Consider the following 24,203-nt stretch of genomic DNA (forward strand, 5'->3'; position numbering starts at 1 on the left):
GATTTTCTTATATATACATGTTACCTTTAATCCTTGCTTCACAAAGCGGGCTTTCCCTGCCTCTCGCTGCACTTGGTTATATTGCCAAGTGACAATTTACCATGTACTTTTCCAGATGAAGTTAAAAATTGTTAATGGATGACGCACACCTATCCTCCTTAGTAAATATACATGGTCAATACTGTAGGTTCCTTATTTTTTGCGAGAACTTAATTCTGCAATTCAACTGTGTAAAATCTAGTGGCAAAAATATGAAATCGCGAACGCCAAATTAAAATCATAATGTTATAAGTTTACACTTGTCTAAAAAATAAAAACGAGATTTTCAAATTTGCAAGATGAGCTACTCACGATTTTACGCCGATATCAATAAAGAAGAAGATTTTTGAAGGTTTAATAGTCATTTTACAATATGGCCATATGGTCTGAACCCCTGATCAAGGGGCCATGAATTTTACAATTTTGGTAGAGAGCTTCAGGGACATCATAACAATGCATTTAGTTTTTCTCAAATATATATAGGAGTAGAGAAGAAGATTTAATAGTCATTTTACAATATGGCCATATTGGCCATACCCTAAGGTCTGAACCCCTGACCCAGGAGCCATGAATTTTACAATTTTGGTAGAGAGCTTCTGATGGACATCATAACTTACAATGCATTTAGTAATTCTCAAATATATATGGGGGGTAAAGAAGAATATTTTTGAAGATTTAATAGTTAATTTAACATATGGCCATATTGGCCCTGCCTTAAGGTCTGAGACCCCTCATCCAGGGGCAATGAATTTCAAAATTAAAGTAGAAGACTTTGTTGACACGAAATCAATGCATTTATTTTTTTTACAAATATGTATGGGAGCTTCATGGACATCATAACCATGCATTAAGTTTTTTCCCCAGACATGTGGTAGTAGATTTTTTTTTTTATATATTTGCCCCCGCCTATGGGGCCCTGGGGTTGGAAAAGCCATAAACTTCACAATTTAGATTCCTCTTACCATAGAGATGCTTTACACCAAAAAATGGTTACAACTGGCTTTGTAGTTTTCAAGAAGAAATTTAAAATGTAAAATTGTTAATGCACAAAACGCAATGCAGGATGGACGATGCACAAGGCACAGAGACAGATGAAAACCAATTGCAATAGGCCACCTGAGTTGAATTTGTTTTTCCAGTTTTTAGTTCACTTGAGTCACTCAGGTGACCTAAAAACTGGAAAAACAAATTCAATGGTGAACTTATTAAGGTCATTGTTTCAGATGATTTTGGGGCTAATTTGCACCTGACACAGTACGTAGGGACTATGAACGAACTAAGCTTTGCTACTACGTCATTTAAAACAGCTAACAAATTTTTCTCAATGATAGGTGACTGACTATATGATGATCAGTCCAGGAGGTGATATCCTAGGAGAAAGAAACAGACCAGGGAGAGGTGCATGCATGTCCAGATATCACTGGTTCTTACAGCCTCAGCTTACATTAACTGACGTAATACTTTGTGAGCTGCAAAATATGTTGAAACAACAGTTTACTGGTATTATTCACAGCTCACTGTGTATTTCAGGTTTGATTTATAATCAGTAAGGTGCTAATTAAAATCACATCTCTTCAACTTTTCAGCTTCCACATATGATACATTTTTCCCAGCATAAAGAATCATGAAATATTTCCTCTTCTTTTAATTAGGAAAAACCAATAAACCATAAATGATAGAGTTTTACATGCTCGTCATCATTTTTGAAAAAACAAAACTTAGAAGTGTTTATAAAACTAACAAGTGCAGGTGTTTATATTAATTTACAATGTATGGCCGGTACAGAAAATCTAATGTGGACATGAAAGAAAAATTGAGCAACCCTGTGATGTTCCCCATTACCTGACAATGCTACAGATAATGAATGGCAAGATCATGCATTGAATACACAAATTAATTTGATAAAGAGCATAACATGCAAAAAATCGTCAGATAAAAACTAAAACTCCTGCAAATAGTCATTTGTTTTCAAACATTGAGATTTTTACTTAATTTTATATGTCTGAAAAAAGCTCATCTTTGTGAAGGTGTGTTCCCATTTTGCCTTAAAGTTGAGCTACATTAACACACCGTATTGTTGACATTTACATAACCAAGCTTTAAGCCTACAATAATGCTATTAATTTCACTTCACTCTACTTAGTAAAAATAATAAAACTGTGTCTTGGGACAGGCCTTCACCACTGTTTAAATGCCTCCCATATACCCGTAATGTAGCAAAAATTTGCTGAAAATCGCTCCGAAACGATTCAGAAAATTAATGAAGCTGCATTGAAAACAACAGTCAAATTATTCATAACAAACCATTTTGAGGCTGTAAATACCTTCTAAAAATTAAATTCTATTATTGAAGAATCCAGTACTTTTTCACCAACGTTTTTTACTCGCTTCTAATTTCAAACCATGTTGACTTTCGGAACTCTCATATTAAATGCACTGAGTTAGAGTTATCTCACATATGTTCTTTGATGAACAGAATATATTGCAAATTTCCAATGAAAATTTACATGCATTGTATTATCATTTCTGAGTTTATCCATGCAAATGTGATATCATGGAAACATAAACTAATAAAGAACCTCCCACAATTTAGCGTGAATATGATGCGCATGCGCAAGATTGTAAAATCCAAAAAATTCAGATGATTTCCGGTTTTTTTAAAGGAAATTTTTGTCGATTATTATTTAGCCAAGTTTGATTGAGAAAAAATAAAAACAAATTGGTAATCTTCAAGTACCGATGATGTTTTAAGTATATCATGTCTATAAACATGATAAAACAACAGACAGCACTCTTCCAATTTCTCGGTATTAAAGCCCAAAAATTAGAGTCTATTATTTTAATATAGTAGTATAGATGGGAACATTAATAACATAAATTAACGAAAAATAAAAAAAACGAAGAAATATGAGAAAGTACATATAAAAAATTCATTTTAAAATTCAATATAAGAATAATAATTAAGCCAAAAATAGAACTCACATGAAGTAAAACTGAATTTACTTCACGAATACAGCGATTTAAATGCTAAAAATATTTTTTTTAAAGTATCATTTAATATTTATGATAACTGTATGTCTTTTACTTTTAATTATCAATTTTATCTGAAATTAATAGCCAATTTGAAGGAATCATTCTTGTTGTGGGGCTAAACCACTTCTTCAATCATTCATTCTTTATTTCCTTCCAAGGAGGATTATGAAGTTATATAAATGGTCAAAAGTTCACAGAAATGGTGTAATGTACAAGTCAAAGTAAACAATGAAGAGGATATAAAGAGAGGTGAATATACGCACATAAAAGGATGTTGGAAAGGATGTGAACAGAATTCAAATTATCCTATAGTTGCCTATAGTTGATCAGCTTGCTTATACTAAAATATCAAAATGTTTATACCAGGGACTGTCCCTGGCTTATACCATAGTTGATTTATTATAGCAAATCATGTGAATGATAAATACCGGTATTTTGAATAATAAAACCTTTCACATATTTATATCAGTGCTTTCTACAGTACATTTTTACAAACTTATTTATACTTACCGATAATTAAAGGGCTATGGTCACAATTTTGGTCAAATTCTATTTTTCTGTTTTTATTATTTACAATGGTTTAGAATTGCATTTCTAATGATCAAATAAAATTTGAGAGTCATCCATAGAGTTATAAACAAGATATAGGGCTCACAATTCTTTGTCATGTAAACAAGGCTCGTGTCCTGTTTTTGTTTACATAGGTTCAATATTCAGTAAAAAAATCTTTTTCAAGCTTATTTTTCTATCTTTTCATTCATTTTAAGCACAAATAAACAGTTCCTAACATTTTACCGATTCATTTTAGGTCTAAACCTTGAATTTTCATTTCATCGTTCAAAATGTAAACAAATGCTTTGTTCACAAAACAAAGAATTTCAAGGTCTGCAACTTGCTTATAGCTCAACAAATGACACTCAAATTTCGGTTGCCTATTAAAAATGCCTTACTGAAGCATTGTAAATATTAAAATTAGAAAAATAATTTTTGACCAAAATCATGACCATGCCCCTTTAAGAAATATATTTAGTAGATGTTTAGAAGTCAATAACACTGTCCCCAAGATTTAAAGGAGTAGCTTAAACACTGATCTTTCGTTCTAATTGTTACACATATTAAAGGTCAAACTAGAGTTAGAATCCAATTCTTTCAATCCTGTATGGAGTAGTCCTATAGCTGTGTAAGGGAATGTTTTTATTACTGTAAAGAGGGATGGTCTCGCTTTAGCGAGGCTGTCTCGCTATAGGGGAATTGTTCCCAACCTGTGTAGTGGGGGTCCAACTACAAACTACTTTCAACCAGCAATGAGAAAATGTTAATCACATCTACATATTAATGTGTTTGGGTGAGTAGATTTCATCAGAGGTGTTTTCATGGTGTGTAAGTTTGTATTGCTTGTGTTGGGGTTTAATCTGACGTAAGTAAGGTAATGAATGTGCAATTTAAAAATCAATGTTTTTACTCAACATCATTAAAGTGCTATAATCAGAAACCCACTTCTCTTTCCCTTTCTCTCTTTCTCTCTCCTCTCTACTTCCATACATATACTCTAAGGTATATAGTTACCTTAATTGAGAGACACATAGAGTTAGATATGAAAACAAATTAAGTAAAATGCTAATCTAAGGAGGTTCAAATAAACAATGCAGGCAGTGGGAAAAAACTGCTTTGCATATTTTATCAGTAGACTGCATATCGAAAAAGTCTATGTTGTGTCATATTTCAACATGTTAGACTAATTTTAGCAATACTGCTTTAAAATAAAGAACGCACAGCATTCATGGATGTACATGTACAATGCATTATTTATAAATCGATCCCTAATATAAATTTGCACTTTCAATCACTGTCAGTTTTTTTTTTCAAATATTCATTTTCTCTTTTTTTGCAATTCATTGAAATGTTTTAGTGCAGTTTTGAATTTACAATCATTAACATCAGGTTTTTTTTCTTTTAAAAGTTGTTTAAAATAATATGATTTCAAAATATTTCACTTAGCCATGTTTAGTTTCATGGGTTTCTCCTTTGGACATGTTGGAGTAGTATATGATGGTTATAAATCATATCTGTCATCAGTATAAATATTTAGTGACTGACCTTATGAACTATTCACCTGAGTACCGTAACTTTTGCAGGTACTTACAGGTACCTGTCCTCAGGCATACAGGTACCTGTTCTGATAAAGTTCTCTATATACTCTCTCCCTCCGTATAACAAAGTCTCCTCATCATATTGTACATGTATCTATTGTATAATATTTGTAACAAATATGGGTTTCTGATACCAAAAACACAGAACAATAGTGTGGATTCACTACTGTTATTAACCAGTCTGAGATTATATAGGTCTATATAATTTTATTTTCGTAATGTAATCTATGCAACGAAGAATTCAACCAACCTGCCAATTTGCATGTAAACTCCAGGTCCATTTTATTGTAGCTGATCATGATGTCACATTTAACCTTTGAATCCAGATGAGTAGCCATATTGTTTGGGGATGTAAAGTTGTGTGTGGTTGGTTCCGGTTCCTTCCGGACCGCGGAACAATGAGACTGATGCTGGTTCTATTCCTGCACTGACACTGGTGGGTTCAATAACTGAAAAATCCATCGAAAATTTAAAACCGTGAACAGTCTAGGTCAAGCATAGTAAAACGCCATCATTAAATAGAGAGCCTTAAACATTTGGTTCTGCAGAAATGTTCATGATCCATTGGGATATAGAATAGGTTCTATTGTCAGATGCTTAAATGATGTGTGTCAATCTGTAGATGATTAAAAATGATACCTTATTTCTTTTTTCTTTTTTACACCTGTGTCAAATTTCATTTATTTTACTTGTCATATTCTCTTCTGTGTGCGTTCATTCCTCCTTCACATAAAATTAATCAAGTGATGTGTCAAGGTGGTAATACAATACACAGGTCATCTTCGCTAGCCAAGGGTTTTCGGTTTATGGGGAGCAAAGTGGACCGAAAACCCTTGGCTAGCGAAGATGTACACAGGTTAAAAATGTGTTAAAACAAATATAACAGATTGATCTCTCTGAGGATGGTATTTTAATCCTCTTTGAGCTTCTACAGGTATGAAAATTGACATATTCAACATTTAAATTTATATATGCATAATCTAAGCTTCCACCATAAATATAATTAATTCATAGAATGCAGTCTGGTAAAGATATAAAATTTCGCTTGCACAAAGCATGAGTTACTTACTAATGACATATCAATATGCTATATGACATGTCATTTGATGATCAAGGTCAAGAAGTCTGGATTTCAGGTAATCTCAATTGCAACAGTATCAATATTATCAGAGAAAGGAACTTTTATGAATAAAGTCTTCCATTTTTTCTAGTGTGGTCTTGTAGCTTTAAACCCTTCATGATTGGGACACAAGGAGAAGCAACAAGATATTCGTGCAACCGAAAAATTTAGATTTGGATTGAAAACAGTAAATGTTGCCGAAAAAATCGTATATGGAAAAAGCATTTATACGAAATTGGCATGATCTAAAGCGACCGTTGTGCGATGCAAATGCATTTAATCTTACGAAATATCTTGCGTCTATATGTGACTGTTGTACAATGAAAGTGAGTGTTGTAAGATAATGCAATAGGATCGCGCGAGTGATCAGGTGATCGGACGATTGAACGTGCGCCAATGCGATTGGACTTGCGGCGCTTGTGTGATTAGCATACCATGGTACGAATGTTCATGCCAGTCAGAGGTGGTATAATATGCCGGTATATATAAAATTTTGCTGGAGTGTGAGAAAGAAAAAATGCCAAAGATTAACAATAGAGCAGGAATATGCCAAAACCCCACAGATCTCTAAATTTTGGAATTATAATGATGTGTTAAAACCCCAAAGATCCCAAATATTGGGAATATTATACATGTACATTTATTGCATGATGGTAAGGGAGATATGAAAATTTATTTCTCCGGGAAGATCATATTTCCTTGGGGCAATATGATTTTGCTAGGGGAATATGTTTTCATATCACCCGAATGTTCATGCAATGAATGACAGGTGAATATAGAATACATCAAGTTTAAATCATAATAAAAATCTTGTAAAGCAAAAACATCCTGAATGTTTACCGGTTTCTTTGTAGTACTATGTTATAGTTTCTCATTTTTCAGTAATTCATATTATTAGTTTTCCGAATTATAATTGTTAATATTATGAATCAGAAAAAATTTAAGAATTATTCATTTGCTTACATCATATGCTCATCCTCAAGATTTTTCATACGCATGGAATGAAAATTCATGTGGCTTCCGAAGGGGTGAGATATGATGAAAAATATGATGATGACAGGGAAAACTAATATGAAGTTTTATTGCCCTGACATGTGATTGTCTAGAACCAATCACGGAATAAACTGTAATGCATTATTTAGAATTATTATAATGAGGTATAATAAAATGATGTGGTAAAATCCCAAAGATCACAAATACTGCTACTAATCCCCAAAGATAACAAATACATGTATTTCCGAAATATGCCCGATTAGAATGTTAAAGATTTCTGAGTTTGGACCGTAGTCGGATGATTACCATTGATTCGGATCTGTCGCCCCTCGATATCCTTGGCTACCATGTCATAGCTACAGCAACAACCCATTGACAGCAAATCAGATTTTGCACAAAGTTTACGTGACAGCAGATGTCAGAATGCACAAAGTCTGAGGCCTTATTCAGAGTACGCAATCCCCTGATGTACAGGCAAATTTCCACAGAAAAAACAACACACCAGTGTTATAAAACAATACATTCAAATTCACAAACATCAAGAATGTCATCTAAGGATTATACCAAAGCACAATCTCATATTCTTCGCTTCTGTTGTCCTTAAGAAAGTTGAAAGTTAATAAATCACTGCCAAGACAGAGTAAGGTGATCATTTTAAGAGCATCCAAAGCTTTCCCAATTTATAATGAAGCTGGATAATATCAGCCCTGAAAATCAATATATGGCAACCATTAAGGATAGGTATGATGAAGGAACAATCTCGTAAAAGCTTAATGAGCAAAGGATATCTTTGGCATGCTTTAAGAATACCACAGAGTATGGAAAAGGAAACCCAACAATTTAGTTAATGAACATTGCACACAAGCAGGCAGGCTCTCAGGACATCACCCAAGCTCTAGTTCCGCCTGAGTTTTAATTATCAGTTTTGCAGATAAAAAAAAAAAAATTGATTCATGCAAGCAAATAGAACGTAATCGACTGCATGCACAGTTGATTCCTAATCTGAAAGAAAAGTTTATCTGACTGCTCTCTAAGCAAACTCGAATTGATCATGACTTCACATTTTCAGCGGTGAAATACATGTACGGTATATTATCCTTTGAAAAAAAATGATGTTTCTCAAGAGCGTTATAATGTGACTTTAACAATTAAGGTCAAGATCTAGTAAATGAAAGGTGCCTACAAAAAAAAAAAAATCAGTTTAAATCTACATTACCGATGATGGAAGCAAATAAATGATGTAAATGTAAGCCTTGAAGTCTGATTCACATCGGTTACTGCTACCTAATTCTGTACGATTTTTAGAGTGATTTTTTGAGGCATTGTAAAAGGATAATATGAATCCAAAAGACTCTTTTGCATAAATGTGTGAGATCCATTTACTTGTCTTTCAGGTGAAACTCTATATTTACAGTCTCCTAATATGACTGATTTTGCTCACTCTATTGATTTGATGTCTGATCAGTGTACAGTACCGACCAGACACAACCTAACACCACAGCAGATGCCAGAGCCTGACAAGGGGTCTGCTTTGTGTCTGCTTGGGGTCTGGTCAAGATCTGCTTTTTAAAAATTTGCTTCTGCTCTGGGTCTGCTCAGGGTCTGCTATGAGTTTACTCAGGGTCAGCTCTTGGGATCTGCTTTACGCACTTAAGAGTGAATCGGACTCGTCTTTTTTCTTACCTGTAAGCCCCTACCTCCTTGTATATTTCAAATACACATGTAGAGACATTTGGGTATTTTTGAGTAGCAATATAAGGGTCTGATTCTAAAATCAGAGTCTGCTTTCTATGTGTTATCTGGGTCAGCCTGAGGTCTGCTTGGGGTCAGCTCTGGGTTCACCATAGCAGACCCCAAGAAGACCCAGAGCAGACATAGAAAGCAGACTCAGGCTTTGGTTGGGATCTGCTGTCTGTTTGGTTGGGTCTGGTAATGGTACGGTACTGTACTTCTTCCATAAATTAATATATTCAATGCAAATTAATGGAAACACATTTGATATATACCATAGTGCGACATGGTTGTGGGCCAACAATTCTTATTTGTACCACCTGCTACTTTTGACTATTGGGTAAGAACATCTCTGCAGATCAATGTAAATGATTCATTGATTGAAAGTTAATAGTTTATTAGGTTATACTTTTTAGTGAAATACCTGGTGTATATACTTGCTGAATTGTTCTAACCATATACATTTCCACTGACAATTCCTTTGATTGTAAGAGATTTAAAAAAATCCAACCAAATTTTTTACAAGTTTATGGACCCAAACCTATATTCATGGTGTTTATTCGATAGAATGACATCTTAGAAAAAAGATTTGATAGAATAAATCATATGTTTATGGAATACTTTTCACACTATAAGCTCTAAACCACGTTGACCCTGAAGAAAAATTCTGTAAAATTCACATTTTGCTGCAGTTTTCTGCTTAGGCTTATGATTAATTAAATATGAAATAGCTTCTAGCTGTCTCTAAATTTTAACCAATTTTAGTAAAAGAAAAAAAACAACAAAAAATCGCGGCTGAGAGCATCAAAAGAGAGAAGATATAAGCATACCTGAGATCCTGGTTAATCAGAAATTTCTTTTTTTGATTTACATTAACAACATCAAGTATCTCAACATTAATCATTTCTATTTCTCATACAATACATACATTGCCATTCTAAGTAGTAGTTACCCAATACCATTGCATTGGTTAAGTTGATATACACTATGAACGAGTGCATAATTCACGGGCAGTCCCAAGCAGACACGTAGCATGGGGGGGGGGGGGGGGGGGGCCCCAACAACTAATTTTTTAAACTTTACATAAGAAAAATTGAATTATCATGGAGTTGCCCCCCCCCACCACTTTTTTGGGAGTATGTAATAAAATTGATATGAAAATAAGGAAATTAGGGATGAAATTAAAGTTATATACTACGTCACTAAATTGATTTCATCATGCAGTCTTTTCTACAGTGTGACATGGTGATTAGATTGTGGTGTATGTTGCTATGGTGTATCTATATGGCTTCAGTTTGAATAGAACAGAAACATAACTTCATGTACCCTAACCCCTTATTATTGGATTGGTCTAAATTTTATAGTGTATTTAGGGATATACCACATCATTTTACAATTGAATATCCAACTAGTTATGGTATAATTGCTTATTTTTGCCATATTGTTTATAACAGCGATGTAGAGCAAAATCAATACCGGATATCTAAAATGCTATGTAAAAGTCGAACCGATATTGTAAAATCCGTAGTGCGATACTCGGATTAACTTCTTTAATAGATATTTTCATTTTATTTAATAAACAAATATTATAATGATAAATAGTTTAAGATTAAACCATGAAAATGTTTCATTACATCTTGTTTTCAGATTACAGAAAACGAGACTTGAAAGCTTGCGGCCTTTTAATCTGATTGTAGGATATATCTTGTTACGTCTCCAAATTGTGATATCAAAGAACTGACAAAACATTCTGTGGTCTAAAAAAATATTTTTCTCTGTTGTTTACATTTTATTAAGTCTACCTGTTGTTTGTGGAGGTTTTCAAATTCATGTACATGTAAATAGATATGTAATATAGTGCAAGAGAAATAGGAAGATGGGTCACAGGTGCTCTCTACAATCTTGTTCATGTTTTTGTCTTCTTAATTTTTAACCTACCCCCCACCCCCACTTAAAATAAAATGTATTTTCAAAATAATAGTATAGGGGGAGGTCAAAAAAGTAGAAGATCATGACGAGCACCTGAAAATGGATACTTTTTTTTTTCCAAGATGAAAGTATAATCGATGGTATTTGCACAAAAATGAGAGTCTTGGTGAAATGGGTAGGCAAACCCGGGCTGGGGCAAAATAAAAGCCAGGGCAGTTTGAGATTTTTCAATTTACGTCGATAAAAATAAACCAATGTCAGTGAAATTTTCAAGATATGTTACAGATGGGTATATTTGTATTCACTGCAAATATTGCTTCACAACAATGCGTATTTTGGAATTTATTGACGATTGTTTATTTCCAAGTTGGTAAAATGAGTATATATAGGCAAACCAGGGTTGACGTTTTGCCGGGTTTGTGGACTTATTTAAGAAGAGACTTAACATTTCATGTTTCATTCCGTTAAAACATATGAAATACTAGTAAGAAAATGACATTTACTGAACGGAAAGTAATATCATTCAGCATTTAGTAACAACCGGGTCATTAAAATGATTCTGATCACCCGGACAAACTCAAAATTCAGAAGTGAGGATGTTAGCTATCACAAATATTGTGACATATTTAAATTTGTCCAGCTTTAACCGCAATAAGGTATCCTCATTACTGATTAGAGCCTTAATTAACTAATAAATTTGAAAAAAGTGATTAATAATGATTATGAGGTGTTACACATTAATTTTTAAAAAATAAAGATTCCAAATTTTTACAAGCACTGATGTTAGGAAAGAAATAAAATCAATTGGGAAATTATAATAAACATGTCCGTAGGAGTGAGAGGCTGATGCACACTGACAGTTGAATAGGAAACTGTCACCTGAGTTTGTAAAACCTGCAAATTTCTGATGATGCCATTGCATAAAACAGATAATAAATATCCACGTGGGATAACATCTTGACACGCAACTTTTACAGAATTATCAAGTTTGTCCCCGGTAATTGGATCCGGTTTCAATGACCCAGTTTTTATTAAAACATGTTATTAATCACAAAAATATGAGTTTTCATTTTTTATTTTTAAATCTTTGTTTTTAAAAAGTATTTCAAATTTTTTAAGGGAATTAAACATGAATTATTAAGTTTCTTCTAAATTAAGTCCACAAACCCGTAAAAAATGTCGACCCGGTTTGCCTACCCATTTTACCAACTTGGAAATAAACAATCGTCAATAAATTCAAAAATACGTATTGTTATAAGGCAGCAATATTTACAGCGAATACAAATATATATCAGTCTGTAACATATCCTGAAAATTTTAATGAGATTGGCAGATTAATATTGAAGAAAAGTAAACATTCTCGATCTGACCCCCGCTTTAATTTCACCTCGAACCGGATTTGCCTACCCATTTTACCAAAACTCCAAAAAAGAGCAGTTGTATCACTTAAATTTTTGTGATCGGCTTTGGCCGATTACTATTGTGTCCATATGAGGCATCCGGCAAATGCTTCCACGTGCGCACTCATTCCGCTTGCATAAGTAGTTCTTATAAAAACTTGAAGTTTGGTTTAGTAGTTATGTAACATTTTACTCAGTTTTATTTAAATTCATTTACCTTAAGAGATGCAAACATACATAAAATACAGTTCGACCTTTTAATTCAAGAATGCACATTTTGTCTCACGCATAAGAATTTCGATCAAAAGATTCATTCAGTAATGCAGTTGACCTCGATGAACTGACCTCAATCATAAGAAGATGCTCCATGAACTGACCTTGATCTATTGATGTTGAATAATACATATGTAGAAGCTAGGACGACGGCCTGATTTATAAACAAGGTTACGTTATAATGCGACCTAAATAGCAAGTTAAGATGGCATTCAATGTTTTTCAGTCGCATTAAATTATTTTAATACAACTCATTCTTTCTATACGTGTTAATGCTCTTTGAAGAGCCCTACTTAGTATTCTAAAGAAGAAGAAGATACATTAACATTTAATAATTACGTTAAAAAAATAAAACTAGACAAGGAGTTTACGAACGGCTTTCCCCAAATTTATTTCGAAATTAAATTTGTTGACGGTTTATAATGATGAAATTATGGTGTACAGATTCAAAATATTCTATATTTTGTAAAAATACATTAAACTGATCATGTTGATTGCTTCTAGCTATCAATACATCATTATTGCCGATCATTCCTTTAAACACTGTTAAAAGGAATACTTGTTTAAAAATTTGAATCGCGACAGAACTTAATCTTTACCCCACAGTTTATACTCGAATTAACTCTGTAGTTATTGATAATTTTTGCCAATCAATACCAGTATCGTTATCATACAGAAACAGATTTAACGTGTTAGGCATAGTCAGTTCCGACTGAAGAAATTCGAACTGTACCATTTACACCTTGCGTTTTCATGTATGTTCCCCCTATCATAGCTCTACCGTCGGGTCGTATAGCACTGTTTAAGAAGATTGAACCTAGCATATATGCCACACATCATAAAATGTCTCTAAAACCGCCCATCAGCGATATATCAATAATATTATGCTTACCTAACAACGCATCGCATCCTTTTTTTTGTTTCGTGTTCATCGGTTTACGATAAATCGTACCAAAAAATTTCGTATTATTTATTATAACCGTTATATATTCGTTTCAAAAATCATAAGGAAATCAAAGAGAAAGACATTTTTTAAAATGTGTAGACTTAGTGTTTTTAAAAGACTTTACATTTGTTGTGCGGAAGGAAGAGTGTATTTTGAAGGGAGGCACTTATCGGTTCGTTATGTAACTTTACATTGTTACTTTATACACACAGGGGCTCGGTTATCGGCTAAATAATTGAAATTGATAATCTTATATGCATTTCTGTGTATTAATTTTGAACATTGTATAAATATAAGTAATAAGGAACAATTATTTGAATATACATGTAATGAGGGGATCAAATACGGTCGGGGAAAATCAAATCTATCATAAAGCCCTTCAACTCTTTCATAGAGCCCTTCGGGCTTATTGGATTTGATCACCCCGACCGTATTTGATCACCTCAATATTGGAGTAACGTATATCACAATTATGTAGGTTAAGGACCGCTAAAAATGTACCGCAGCTTTAATGCAGAATTAGGAAAAAAGCTATTTAGGGATGAATATGACAGACAGAATGCTCCAATTACGCCCCCAATTCAGAAAGACCACATTAACGAGAACCCCACTAAGTAATTATACATGTATGTACGCTCAACCCTTTATATCCGCTCAAGATTTAAAAAGGTCGAATGAGTAAATACACACAAAGCAACTTTTTATTAAGTGTATAACATTACAGCCCTTTTAGTTTATGTATCCCACCCCCCTCCGATGAACTATTACGCTAAGTTTAACGCATCATCGCAAACCACGGTTTTGAGTCCACAAGTTTCCTGATGATGGAAAGAATCGATGTGATGATGGAGAGAATCGATGTGACGATGGAGAGAATCGATGTGATGTAAGAGAGAATCGATGTGATGATGGAGAGAATCGATGTGATGATGGAAAGAATGGATGTGATAATGGAGAGAATCGATGTGACGATGGAGAGAATCGATATGACGATGGAGAGAATGGATGTGATAATGAAGAGAATCGATGTGATGACGGAAAGAGTCGATGTGAATCACACGTGGGTCACTGACGTTGAGTTTAACGTCAGTTACCATATGATTTTCGTCGTTAAATTTGACAAACAATATTACCAAGGACATGTGCATGACATTTACAATGAACTTTTATTTGAATGCAAAAAATGATAAGAAATATAAAAAAAAACCAACCAAATTATATTCCTGGGATACATAACGGTTTTATTACACTATTTTTCTCTTCCATAAGCTACTGCTCCTTTCCTTATATACAGTGTGTAGTTAAGAATTGTCCTTCACAGAATTGTCTTAATTTTGAGGGAAACCTCTCATAGAAATGAACTCTGAAGACGGCGTGGTAAAATGTGTATGTTATAACACACAAGTTATCTTTCTTACATGGAATAACACAAAAAAAAAAATTATGTAACAGAATTTAATATATCGGTGATTATTTGGTAAGTCACAGTAAACTCCCACGGAAGTCTTAGATCAACTCAAACACGAATGATACCGAACTCTTCAATTCTTAAAACCTCCCCATCTGTCAATCAATTAGTCTTCAATTTTCACCCGATAAAACTGTTAGGAAACTTATTTAATCAGCTTTGAAAATCATCTTTCGTATCATTCGGATTGCTTGGCCAGAACCATGCAAGACACAGCTAACGCTTCTGTCGATCTGTACTCGGCGCTGTACGATTTATATGACGAAAGCCCCGAAAACGGGCACCTGCTAGTTGGGGAACAAACCTGGCTCCTGAACATCGCTAACGGATACTCCCGATTCCATGGCTACACAAGCCTGGTTGTTTGTGTGATTGGAATCCTTGCCAACATCGTCAGTATTTTCGTTCTGAACATGAAAGAGCTGCGGAGTTCCAGCAACTTGATTCTGACTCTGATGGCCATTAGCGACGCCATCACCATGGTTCTGTACATCCCCCAGCTGACATTGTTCTACATCAGGGACGACAACGAGCCGCTCTCCCAGTACCTGTCCTACAGCAGGGTCATCTACAGCCTCGTCGCCTCCCAGATAACCCTGGCGTCCCACAATGCCAGCGTGTGGCTCGGGGTCTCTCTGACCATCTTTCGATTCCTTCAATCAAGAAGCAGGCACCACGTCTCAAAGAGGACGAGGAGACTCCAGACCGCCGCGGTGGTTTCTTTCGCTCTCGTTATTTCGATCGCTTCCTCCATCCCTAACACGTTTGCCCATAGGGTCGAGAGGTTTACTCTAGATAATAACGAGTCTATATACGTCATCAACGTCCCGGCCGTGGCGACCAGCGCCTCACACACCTTGGTGGACACCAATGTTCTGCTGTACGCCATCGTGGGTAAGCTACTGCCCTGTCTGCTGATGATCGTGTTTGTCGGGGCGTTAGTTCATTCCTTGCACAGGAGAAGCCAGACCTTTTCTTTCTCCACTAGGAAGCGAACTGTGTTGATGGGGAGAACGAACCGTTTGCTGTACACCATCGTGACCCTGTTTTTGATTACTGAACTTCCCCAAGGAGTACTAGTCCTGTTGTGTTCGTTTATCTCGGGTTTGTACGAAAACGTGTACATTCCCTTAGGAGACTTCTTTGACTTTCTTGCTTTGATAAACTTCTTTGTCAATTTTATACTGTACTGTATAATGAGTGGTAAATTTCGATCTAAAGTTAAAGCACTTTGTAATATAAGGACTTGTTTTGCTTAAGATTGTTGCTGAATATACATGCTTCAATTAACTGAAAAATAAATACAATCCAAATGAATACCGCTTTTTTGTTTATTAACATGGTTAACATGCATATAGAATTGTAACAGTTTTCTTTCTTTCTCATTCTGTCTGTCTGTCGTCCGTCTTTCTCTCTGTCCGTCCGTCCGTCTTTCTCTCTGTCCGTCCGTCTCTCTCTCTCTCTCTCTCTCTCTCTCTCTCTCTCTCTCTCTCTCTCTCTCTCTCTCTCGTTTTTTGAGAGAATTTAGAATTAAAATATGACGTCACAAGCGATGATGACTTATTCTTTGTTGTCTGCTAATATTTACTTAATCAGTGTCTTTTCTTATAATGACATTACAAACGAAATTGATGTTCATTAACGTATGACAAATATTGAATTACGTGATATCCAGCCGTCTAATTTAATTAAGGAGGCTGGGGGGTCAAAATATAATACAATATAAAACCATCAGATTTATTTGAAAATTTTATTTGCGATTTCTGAAGCTATCAACTACTATTTGATAAAGACAAATTTCATATATTTTAATATAAAATTTCATGACTTCCCATTATCTTTATATGGAGCTCATCTTTTAAAGGAGATCTATATTGTCTAAAATGGCTGCCACCCCCAGCCCCCTTAAAGTCAGATGGAAACGCAATATTAACACAGTTCAGAATCTAATATAGAAAATCCCTTTTCTAAGTTTAACGTTGAAGTTAAATATGACATGCAGTAAGTCACCATTATCAAATCTGCTTATGCACATTTGTTCATGTAAGTAACAATTACATATTTTTTTAATGTTAAAAATAAGAACGACCTATATTGCTGGGGCACTTTATCTGTAGTTGATAACGCCACACTGTATTACATTTTTTTGGCTGAAAGCCGCTTCCACTAAATCATGTACATTGCCATAAGCTATATATGTGTCTGTATTGATACATGTTTATTAATTAGAAATGCGCTAAATAAAATCTACGGCAACTAATTTGTAATCAAAATTCCGCCAATATCTTACAGCTAAATATAATACGCTAACAGTAGTATGGCATTAAAACAGAAAGTTAAAAGGCCATGTTCAATGCATACATGTTCAGGAGTCCTATAAACTTTCCAAATCAAAATGGTATATCATGGACACCATAGGATCATCGTGAAACGTTAAGTGGTCATCACTTGATTCGGCAGGCATGTAGCAACAGAGCGGATAAAGGGAAGGGGTGTGGGTGGGTGGAGGCGATTTTATAAATAGGGAAATTTCACGAAGCAACCCACCTCTTTCAACACTTTAAAAAATTGTGGGTTGGCTAAATTTATGCATGTAGTAACTTAAAGGATGATTTTTTTTCTTGCTTGTTAAGATGTTTTTGGTAGATCTGCACCCCCCTTCCACACACGGTTTGAAAAACGATGCTACGTGCCTGTTAAAGACTGGAATATATATGATGTGGGTTACTCAGCATGTTGAATCATCCCTTACTTATCTTAATGTTCTACTGTCTCGATATGTAGAATGCTAATATACGTAACATGGTCTAGACTAAATTAACAAAAGAATAATTTATTACGAGTAAGGAAAAAACATTTTATGGGTCTAATTACTCTCTTTAAAGTTATCTTCAGTTAAAGACGTCATTATACTTATCTCATCCAATGTACTTGCTGATGAGGTTCTACGTTTGAGCATTGTTTGTGATAATCGTCATGGAAATTCCATATTATTAATTTTCAGGACCTGGTCAAAAGGTCTATTATAAATGCCGAAAATGAGTGATGTGTTTTTTTACTAGATGTCCTTATCATTGCCACAGTGAAAAGGGAATTTACAGTAGATTAGAGGCATATAAACCCGAATCTGATGCAAACCTTGAAAACAAAAATGGGTGAAGGTCATTTGGTTGACTGCATAATACAATAAGAGGCCATTGGTCACAACGTTCACCGATCATCAGAAAAACTAATTTAAGCCTTCAGCTCAGGTGAGCTAAAACTGCTTTATCAATTCATTAAGAGCAATAGTCTGCTATAATCAATGAAAGAAATGCTTTTAAAATGTCAAAATCGAATCGAACTGCAATAATAGAATTCTTTCAAAATACAGAGATGCCATGTTACTAAATGGCAGGAATTGGCTTTGATGTCCAGCTGGATTATTGAAATCTTTTTTCTGTACATTTCAAATCACTACTTTAATGACGAATGATTGAAATAATATGTAAAACCACAGGAAAACTAACGTAACTTCAAATGCTTAATCAAGAACTAAAAATGGACGAATGTTTAAACTAATTTTAATCATCACTACTAAGTTTAAGTATTTTTACACGAGAAATGTCTACATATACAAACGCTCATTTAGATAAGCACTTACTCAATCAAAGTACTGAAGAACTGACGGGAGTTGATTTTGTCGATGTTTATTTATTTTAAAATCAATGATATGTTATTTTGCATGACAAGTACATGTAGTTTCTAATTTGAATTACGCACTTTTTTATATTATGAATTTTTGGACTTTTTCGACAAGAATGTCGAGAAACCCCCATATGAATCATGTTAAATAATATTTAAAGATAGAATTAATTCAATCAAACTATGTATCAGTAATAGAAATATTTCTCGAAAATTGTGTGGATCCAAGCAATATTGAACTCTAGTCTCGTTCAACCAAACGCTCGGCTGACATCGTAAGTCTCCGACAAGGATTTACGGAGAAAGACGAGCGTCGAGTTCAACGAGACTACATGTATATTGAACTCTGGCGTAGGAATACATACGACAACAAATAATATTTAAATTGTTCGTACCATTTAAAATCTGTCTATTTTCAAGGTATTTATAAATAAGTTTCCTTGAAAAACAATGCTTTAGCATACATTACATCGAATTTATCAATTATTTTCAAGAACTAAGTCTTGTCAGCAGCAATTATGTGTGCTGAGGTTCAAACACTGTTTCACTTTTTTGTCTGAGTAACTGCATAGGAGAGTTGATTAAAATCAACTCCCAAAAACGATGTCGCTTATATAAAACTTTAAGTTCAGAGTAGATCATAAAAACTCTTTTTATGAATTGACTGATCTTAAAAAGCTTCTATAAGAAAATGAAGGATTGCCTCACAAAGTTCCATCAAGCTCCAATGCCTGGTCAGCTTTTGAAGCTTCACATGTTCTTCAAGACCAGAATATAAACTATTGTCAAGTATTTATCAGAATTAGAAAGAAGACAGGAGACAAAGTTTAGATGTTTATGTTACGGTGATTTTCAAGTTTAACTTCAAGATTTCTAAAACTAAATATACCAAAAAATAAAATAAATGTGCCACAACACAGGTGGTACCTATTGCTGGATAGAGACAGGATAGGATTATTTCTTCTACAACGACCACTGACAAACATTTAAGGTACATCTGGTCTATTTATAGTCTTGAAAAAATCCATCTGAATCTATCTTGGTATTCGGTAAGTAAAACCCAAGAATCTGAAGAAATCATTTGTATACTTGTACTGTATATGCAACAAATAATTAAATACTGGTGAAACAACAGCAAAACACGAAACGCGACTCGTGTTTTGACAGACTTTCCAAGCATGCACGTGCATTAAGATCGCTTGGACTTTTTTTCAAGCGATCAGAGTTACTTTTTATCAAAGTAGGTTTATATCGATGCATATGTTACCGTGAACAAACATTAGGCAAAAAACCAACTATAACAAGAAAATATTGCTACACATTACAACCAGTCGAATGCAATCTTTCTTTGTGTCACACGTAAACATGCGCGCGCATTAGAAATTGTCTAGAGCAAAGGGGGCCATGGACACTTTTGGACGTCATTAATATCCGTTAGAAGAATATCTTTGTAAAAAATATATAGAAAATATTTGTCAACAGCTTATGGCTACAAAAATCATTTCTAAAATTTAAGATAGATATGACAGGTATATTGGTGATGAATTTGGGGATATTTTGTCGTTTTTGGAGAAACATAGTTAAGAGATAAATGTTTATATTGTATTGTTATCATATATCATTAAAGACAAATTAATCATTTGTACGCATTATTTTACTGAAACTACAATGAAACCAGGCACGTAGCATCGGTTTTGAAGGAAGGGGGCCAGACTCATCCAAAAAATCTTGACGAGCAAAAAAAAAAAAAAAAAAAAAAAAAAAAAAAAAAAAAAGGAAATGTTAGAGAGAGCAGGTATATTTTTTCACTTCAATCTTCAATTTCACTGTTTATTTCCTTATTTTCAATCCAATTTTTCCAGGGTCACAGAAAAGTGGGGGGGGGGGGGGGGCAACTCCATGTTAATTCAATTTTTTGTATGTAAATTTCAGAAAAATCTTTGCTGCCCGAAAAAGTGGGGGGCCAACCCCCCCCCCCCCCCCCCCCCCCGATGCTACGTGCCTGGAAACACCTTTAAAATCTAAGTAATTTCTCTCACACGTGGACAAGCAAAAGGGATAAATAGCAATGATCAACTTATTGAAGAACAGATAACAGAATCCCTGAATCATTTTACACTTGCACATTAGCTAATTAATGAATCGATAGTTTTATAGGATGATTACTTCAGTTCTCGGGTGTGAACTACTTGTACACATACTAAAGAATTTTACAGACTGATTCAAACCAGTTTTGAAAGTCAACATTGACTTTATTTGAGGCAGATATAGAAGTCTGTTATTACAATTAGGATATATTTTACAGAGGTCTCAACCAGTTCTAGAAATAAAAACGCCATAAACCAGGATAGTTTTTAAACTTTGATTTTGTGCAGTTAAAGCTAATGTGAGATTTCATGAACTAAACCTGCTTTATAACATTATTAATGAATGGAATAAAATGTTTTTAAAATGTCAAAGTTGAATCGAACCCAAATATAATAGAATTCTTTCAAAATATAAAGATGCTATGTTACAAAAAAGTATGAATTAATTTTAATGTCCAGCTTGATCATCGCTCCGCGTCTTTTTTCTATATATTTCAAATCACTACTAATGATAAAACATGGAACTAATACGTAAACCATAGGATAATTAACGTCACTACATAACTCGTCTATTCTATAGTTTTAAAAATATTCATTTAAACATATCTCGTTATTCTGTAAGTAACACTAAAAATATTGTATATTTGCACTGTATAATCAAGAAATACTTAGATATAGATGTACGAACAACATTATCACGAAATGCGATCCGTTGTTTTGACAGACTTTCCAAGCATTCACGTGCATCAAGATTATCCGACCTTTTTTCACGCGATCAGTTTGTCTTCATATAAAAAAATAAATAAATAAAAAATCCATGTTCTTGTTACATAATCATGATAAAAATTAAACAAGTTTAACAAACTATTACATTATTATAATTGGTAAACCTGGTATCCTATTGATTATAATTTCCCTTCTTGTCGAATGTAAAGATAAGTGGACGTTAGAAATGCTGCCGACAATTAAGAAGTCTGGATGGACATAGCCACTTAAAGACTATGTAAACTTCTTTACAAGATCTTTGTAAGAATATATAGGAAAGTATTCAATTTCTAATTTGAAATGTAAGAAAATGTTCTTTAATAAATAATGGTTTATGGATATAAAAGGTATTTAAAATATTAAGATTGGTCTTATGGGTAATGTGTTGACCATTGATAGCGTAAACATGGTAATCTTATGACTAGGGACGTATTGTCATTTTTGGAGTAACACAGTTAAGTATGGTTATAGTATATCATTGCCGACATCTGTATGCATATTTTTAAAACTCATTGAAACAGTACGGATACCATGGATACGCCTTTGGAACCTTAGATATCTCTCACAAGTGGACATGCAAAGGTGATAAATAGAAAAGATCAACACATTGAGGATAAACAGATGGTGATAACAGAACCCCTGAATCATTTTAACACTTGTACATTAGCTAATTAATGTACCGATAGTTTTATAGGAAGATTACGTCAGTGGACGGATGTTAACTATACGAGTCTTTGTATCTCAAAATCTAAAGTTTTCTAAATTACTGTCATCAAAAGTTGATAGGTTATTCTGTTGATATGTAGGTCATAAAATTACTAATTATCATAATAGTTTTTAGGAATAAATTGTGTAATCATTTTCCTTTCAGCAATTTCGAAGCAAGTTCAACTTATCAAGTCACAGACCAGCAAAGGGTAGATAAAAGTTTGCCTATCAATATGAAAAGTTTTACATCTTTCGTTTGAAATAAACATATATACTTTATGTCAGTAGTTGGATGCACATGTCCGATAAAGATAAAAGCATTTGCTTTGTATTGAAAAAGTATGTCTTATTAAATGAAAAAAAGCCAGGTAAAATAAACACAGTAAAAGTAGGTACACTATTAATAATTGTAGAGTACACATGTCCTCAACATTAATATCATTTATCAATGATTAAGGAGGTCAACAGATTAACCGTCAGATCTACCTAAAATCTTATGATATGATTTGTTAAGCTGTACACAATTATTTAGTACAGAAAAAATACGTACATTCTATCTATTACATCTTGGGTAATTTCCTATATTTTATACAGAACTCTTCTTCTATAGGAGACCAATACAGTCCCAAAAAATGGACACGACCATCGAGCCGTGTTAAGTTAGAGCTAAACAGACAAGGACACTGCAATCACAAGTTTTTATAAGTCTTATGACTAACACCCGTTGCCCCTTTCCCTTCACAATTTCAGCCATAACTGTCTCTAATTTTCATGTAACTTGATCAAATATCAATGCGTCGAAAGATAAAGATTTAAATTTATAATGAAATTGCTTTAAATAAGTTAAAATATTTTAACTTTTTTATATTTCTATACGACTAGCCATTTACTGATTTTGTAACCGGTTATATGTACCACGTTCCGACCGATTAACCGTTTATCCGGTTAGAAATTGTCATCCCAACAATGTATCGGTCACCGGGTTTACAGATGTGGGACTGTCCCTCAGTATATCTGGTCTTAATAGCTCAGTGGTTAAAACGTTTGTGAGGTACGCCAGAGGCCCCGGGTTCAAGTCCCGGTTAAGACATTAACTTTTCAACCCCTGTTACATATCATCACAGACAAATTTATCATTTGTATGCATATACTTATAACTTATTGAAACAGTACAGATACGCCTTCGAAACCTCTCTGATTTCTCTCACATGTGAACATGCACAGGTGATAAATAGAAATGATCAACACATTGAGCATTAAAAAAGGTGATGATAACAGAATCCCTGAATCATTTTAACACTTTCACATTAATCTATTTACGAACCGATAGTTTTATAGAAAGCATATGTCAGTTGTCGGGTGGGAACAACACGTATAATATTATGTACTATAGTTTATCACAGACTGATCCTTAAGAGGCTTGACTCGATTTGCGGCAGATACAGAGGTCTAATAACATATTCTATAGAGCTATCTACCAGTTTTAGATATAAAAACATCATAAACCATAATAATTTAAAAAAAAAATTAGAAATTTGATTTTATGAATTTTGCTAATTTGATGTGCATGAAAGTTCAATATATTTTGTCGCTGAATTCGACTTTCGTGCTTTTTGTATAAATTATATTTTCCCTAATTTTTATTCGCTTCGCGCTGGAAAATAGCCCTTTAAGGCATACATATAACGAATATGGTACTAAAAAATAAACATTCCTTTAGTAACACTCTTTGTGTTTCAATATAACAATTTTTGCAAAGCTTACTTGACGCCAACACATCTAGCTAAATGTATAAACGACAACACCTGTCTTAGTTGACATCCAAAGAAACCACCTGTCATAGAACACGTCTAAAAACACCATCTGTCATGGTACAC

At 33.9% G+C, this 24,203-nt stretch overlaps 2 protein-coding genes across 3 annotated transcripts in view; one reads left to right on the forward strand and one right to left on the reverse strand.

The window, feature by feature from the left end:
• Nucleotides 1–13,649, reverse strand: part of LOC105329386 (uncharacterized) — a 31,014-nt gene extending 17,365 nt beyond the window's left edge. The window contains exons 1-2 of one of the 2 annotated variants that reach the window (XM_011430620.4): nucleotides 13,561–13,649; nucleotides 5,473–5,671 (exon numbers count right to left, since the gene is read on the reverse strand). In XM_011430620.4, the coding sequence (XP_011428922.3) occupies nucleotides 5,473–5,560 (88 nt within the window). In that variant the 5' untranslated portion in view covers nucleotides 5,561–5,671; nucleotides 13,561–13,649. Of the gene's footprint in view, nucleotides 1–5,472; nucleotides 5,672–7,641; nucleotides 7,990–13,560 lie in introns of those variants that run through there. The other variant, XM_011430621.4, reaches the window with a different exon arrangement.
• An 873-nt stretch (nucleotides 13,650–14,522) lies between these two features.
• LOC136273276 (G-protein coupled receptor dmsr-1-like) lies at nucleotides 14,523–18,191 on the forward strand. Its single transcript, XM_066077677.1, has 3 exons — nucleotides 14,523–14,674; nucleotides 15,282–16,186; nucleotides 18,145–18,191. Exons 1-3 carry the CDS (start codon nucleotides 14,523–14,525, stop codon nucleotides 18,189–18,191), a joined length of 1,104 nt encoding a protein of 367 aa, XP_065933749.1.
• Nucleotides 18,192–24,203: the final 6,012 nt, after the last annotated feature.

The sequence above is a fragment of the Magallana gigas genome, chromosome 3 (assembly GCF_963853765.1).
Source record: "Magallana gigas chromosome 3, xbMagGiga1.1, whole genome shotgun sequence".
NCBI lineage: Eukaryota > Metazoa > Mollusca > Bivalvia > Ostreida > Ostreidae > Magallana > Magallana gigas.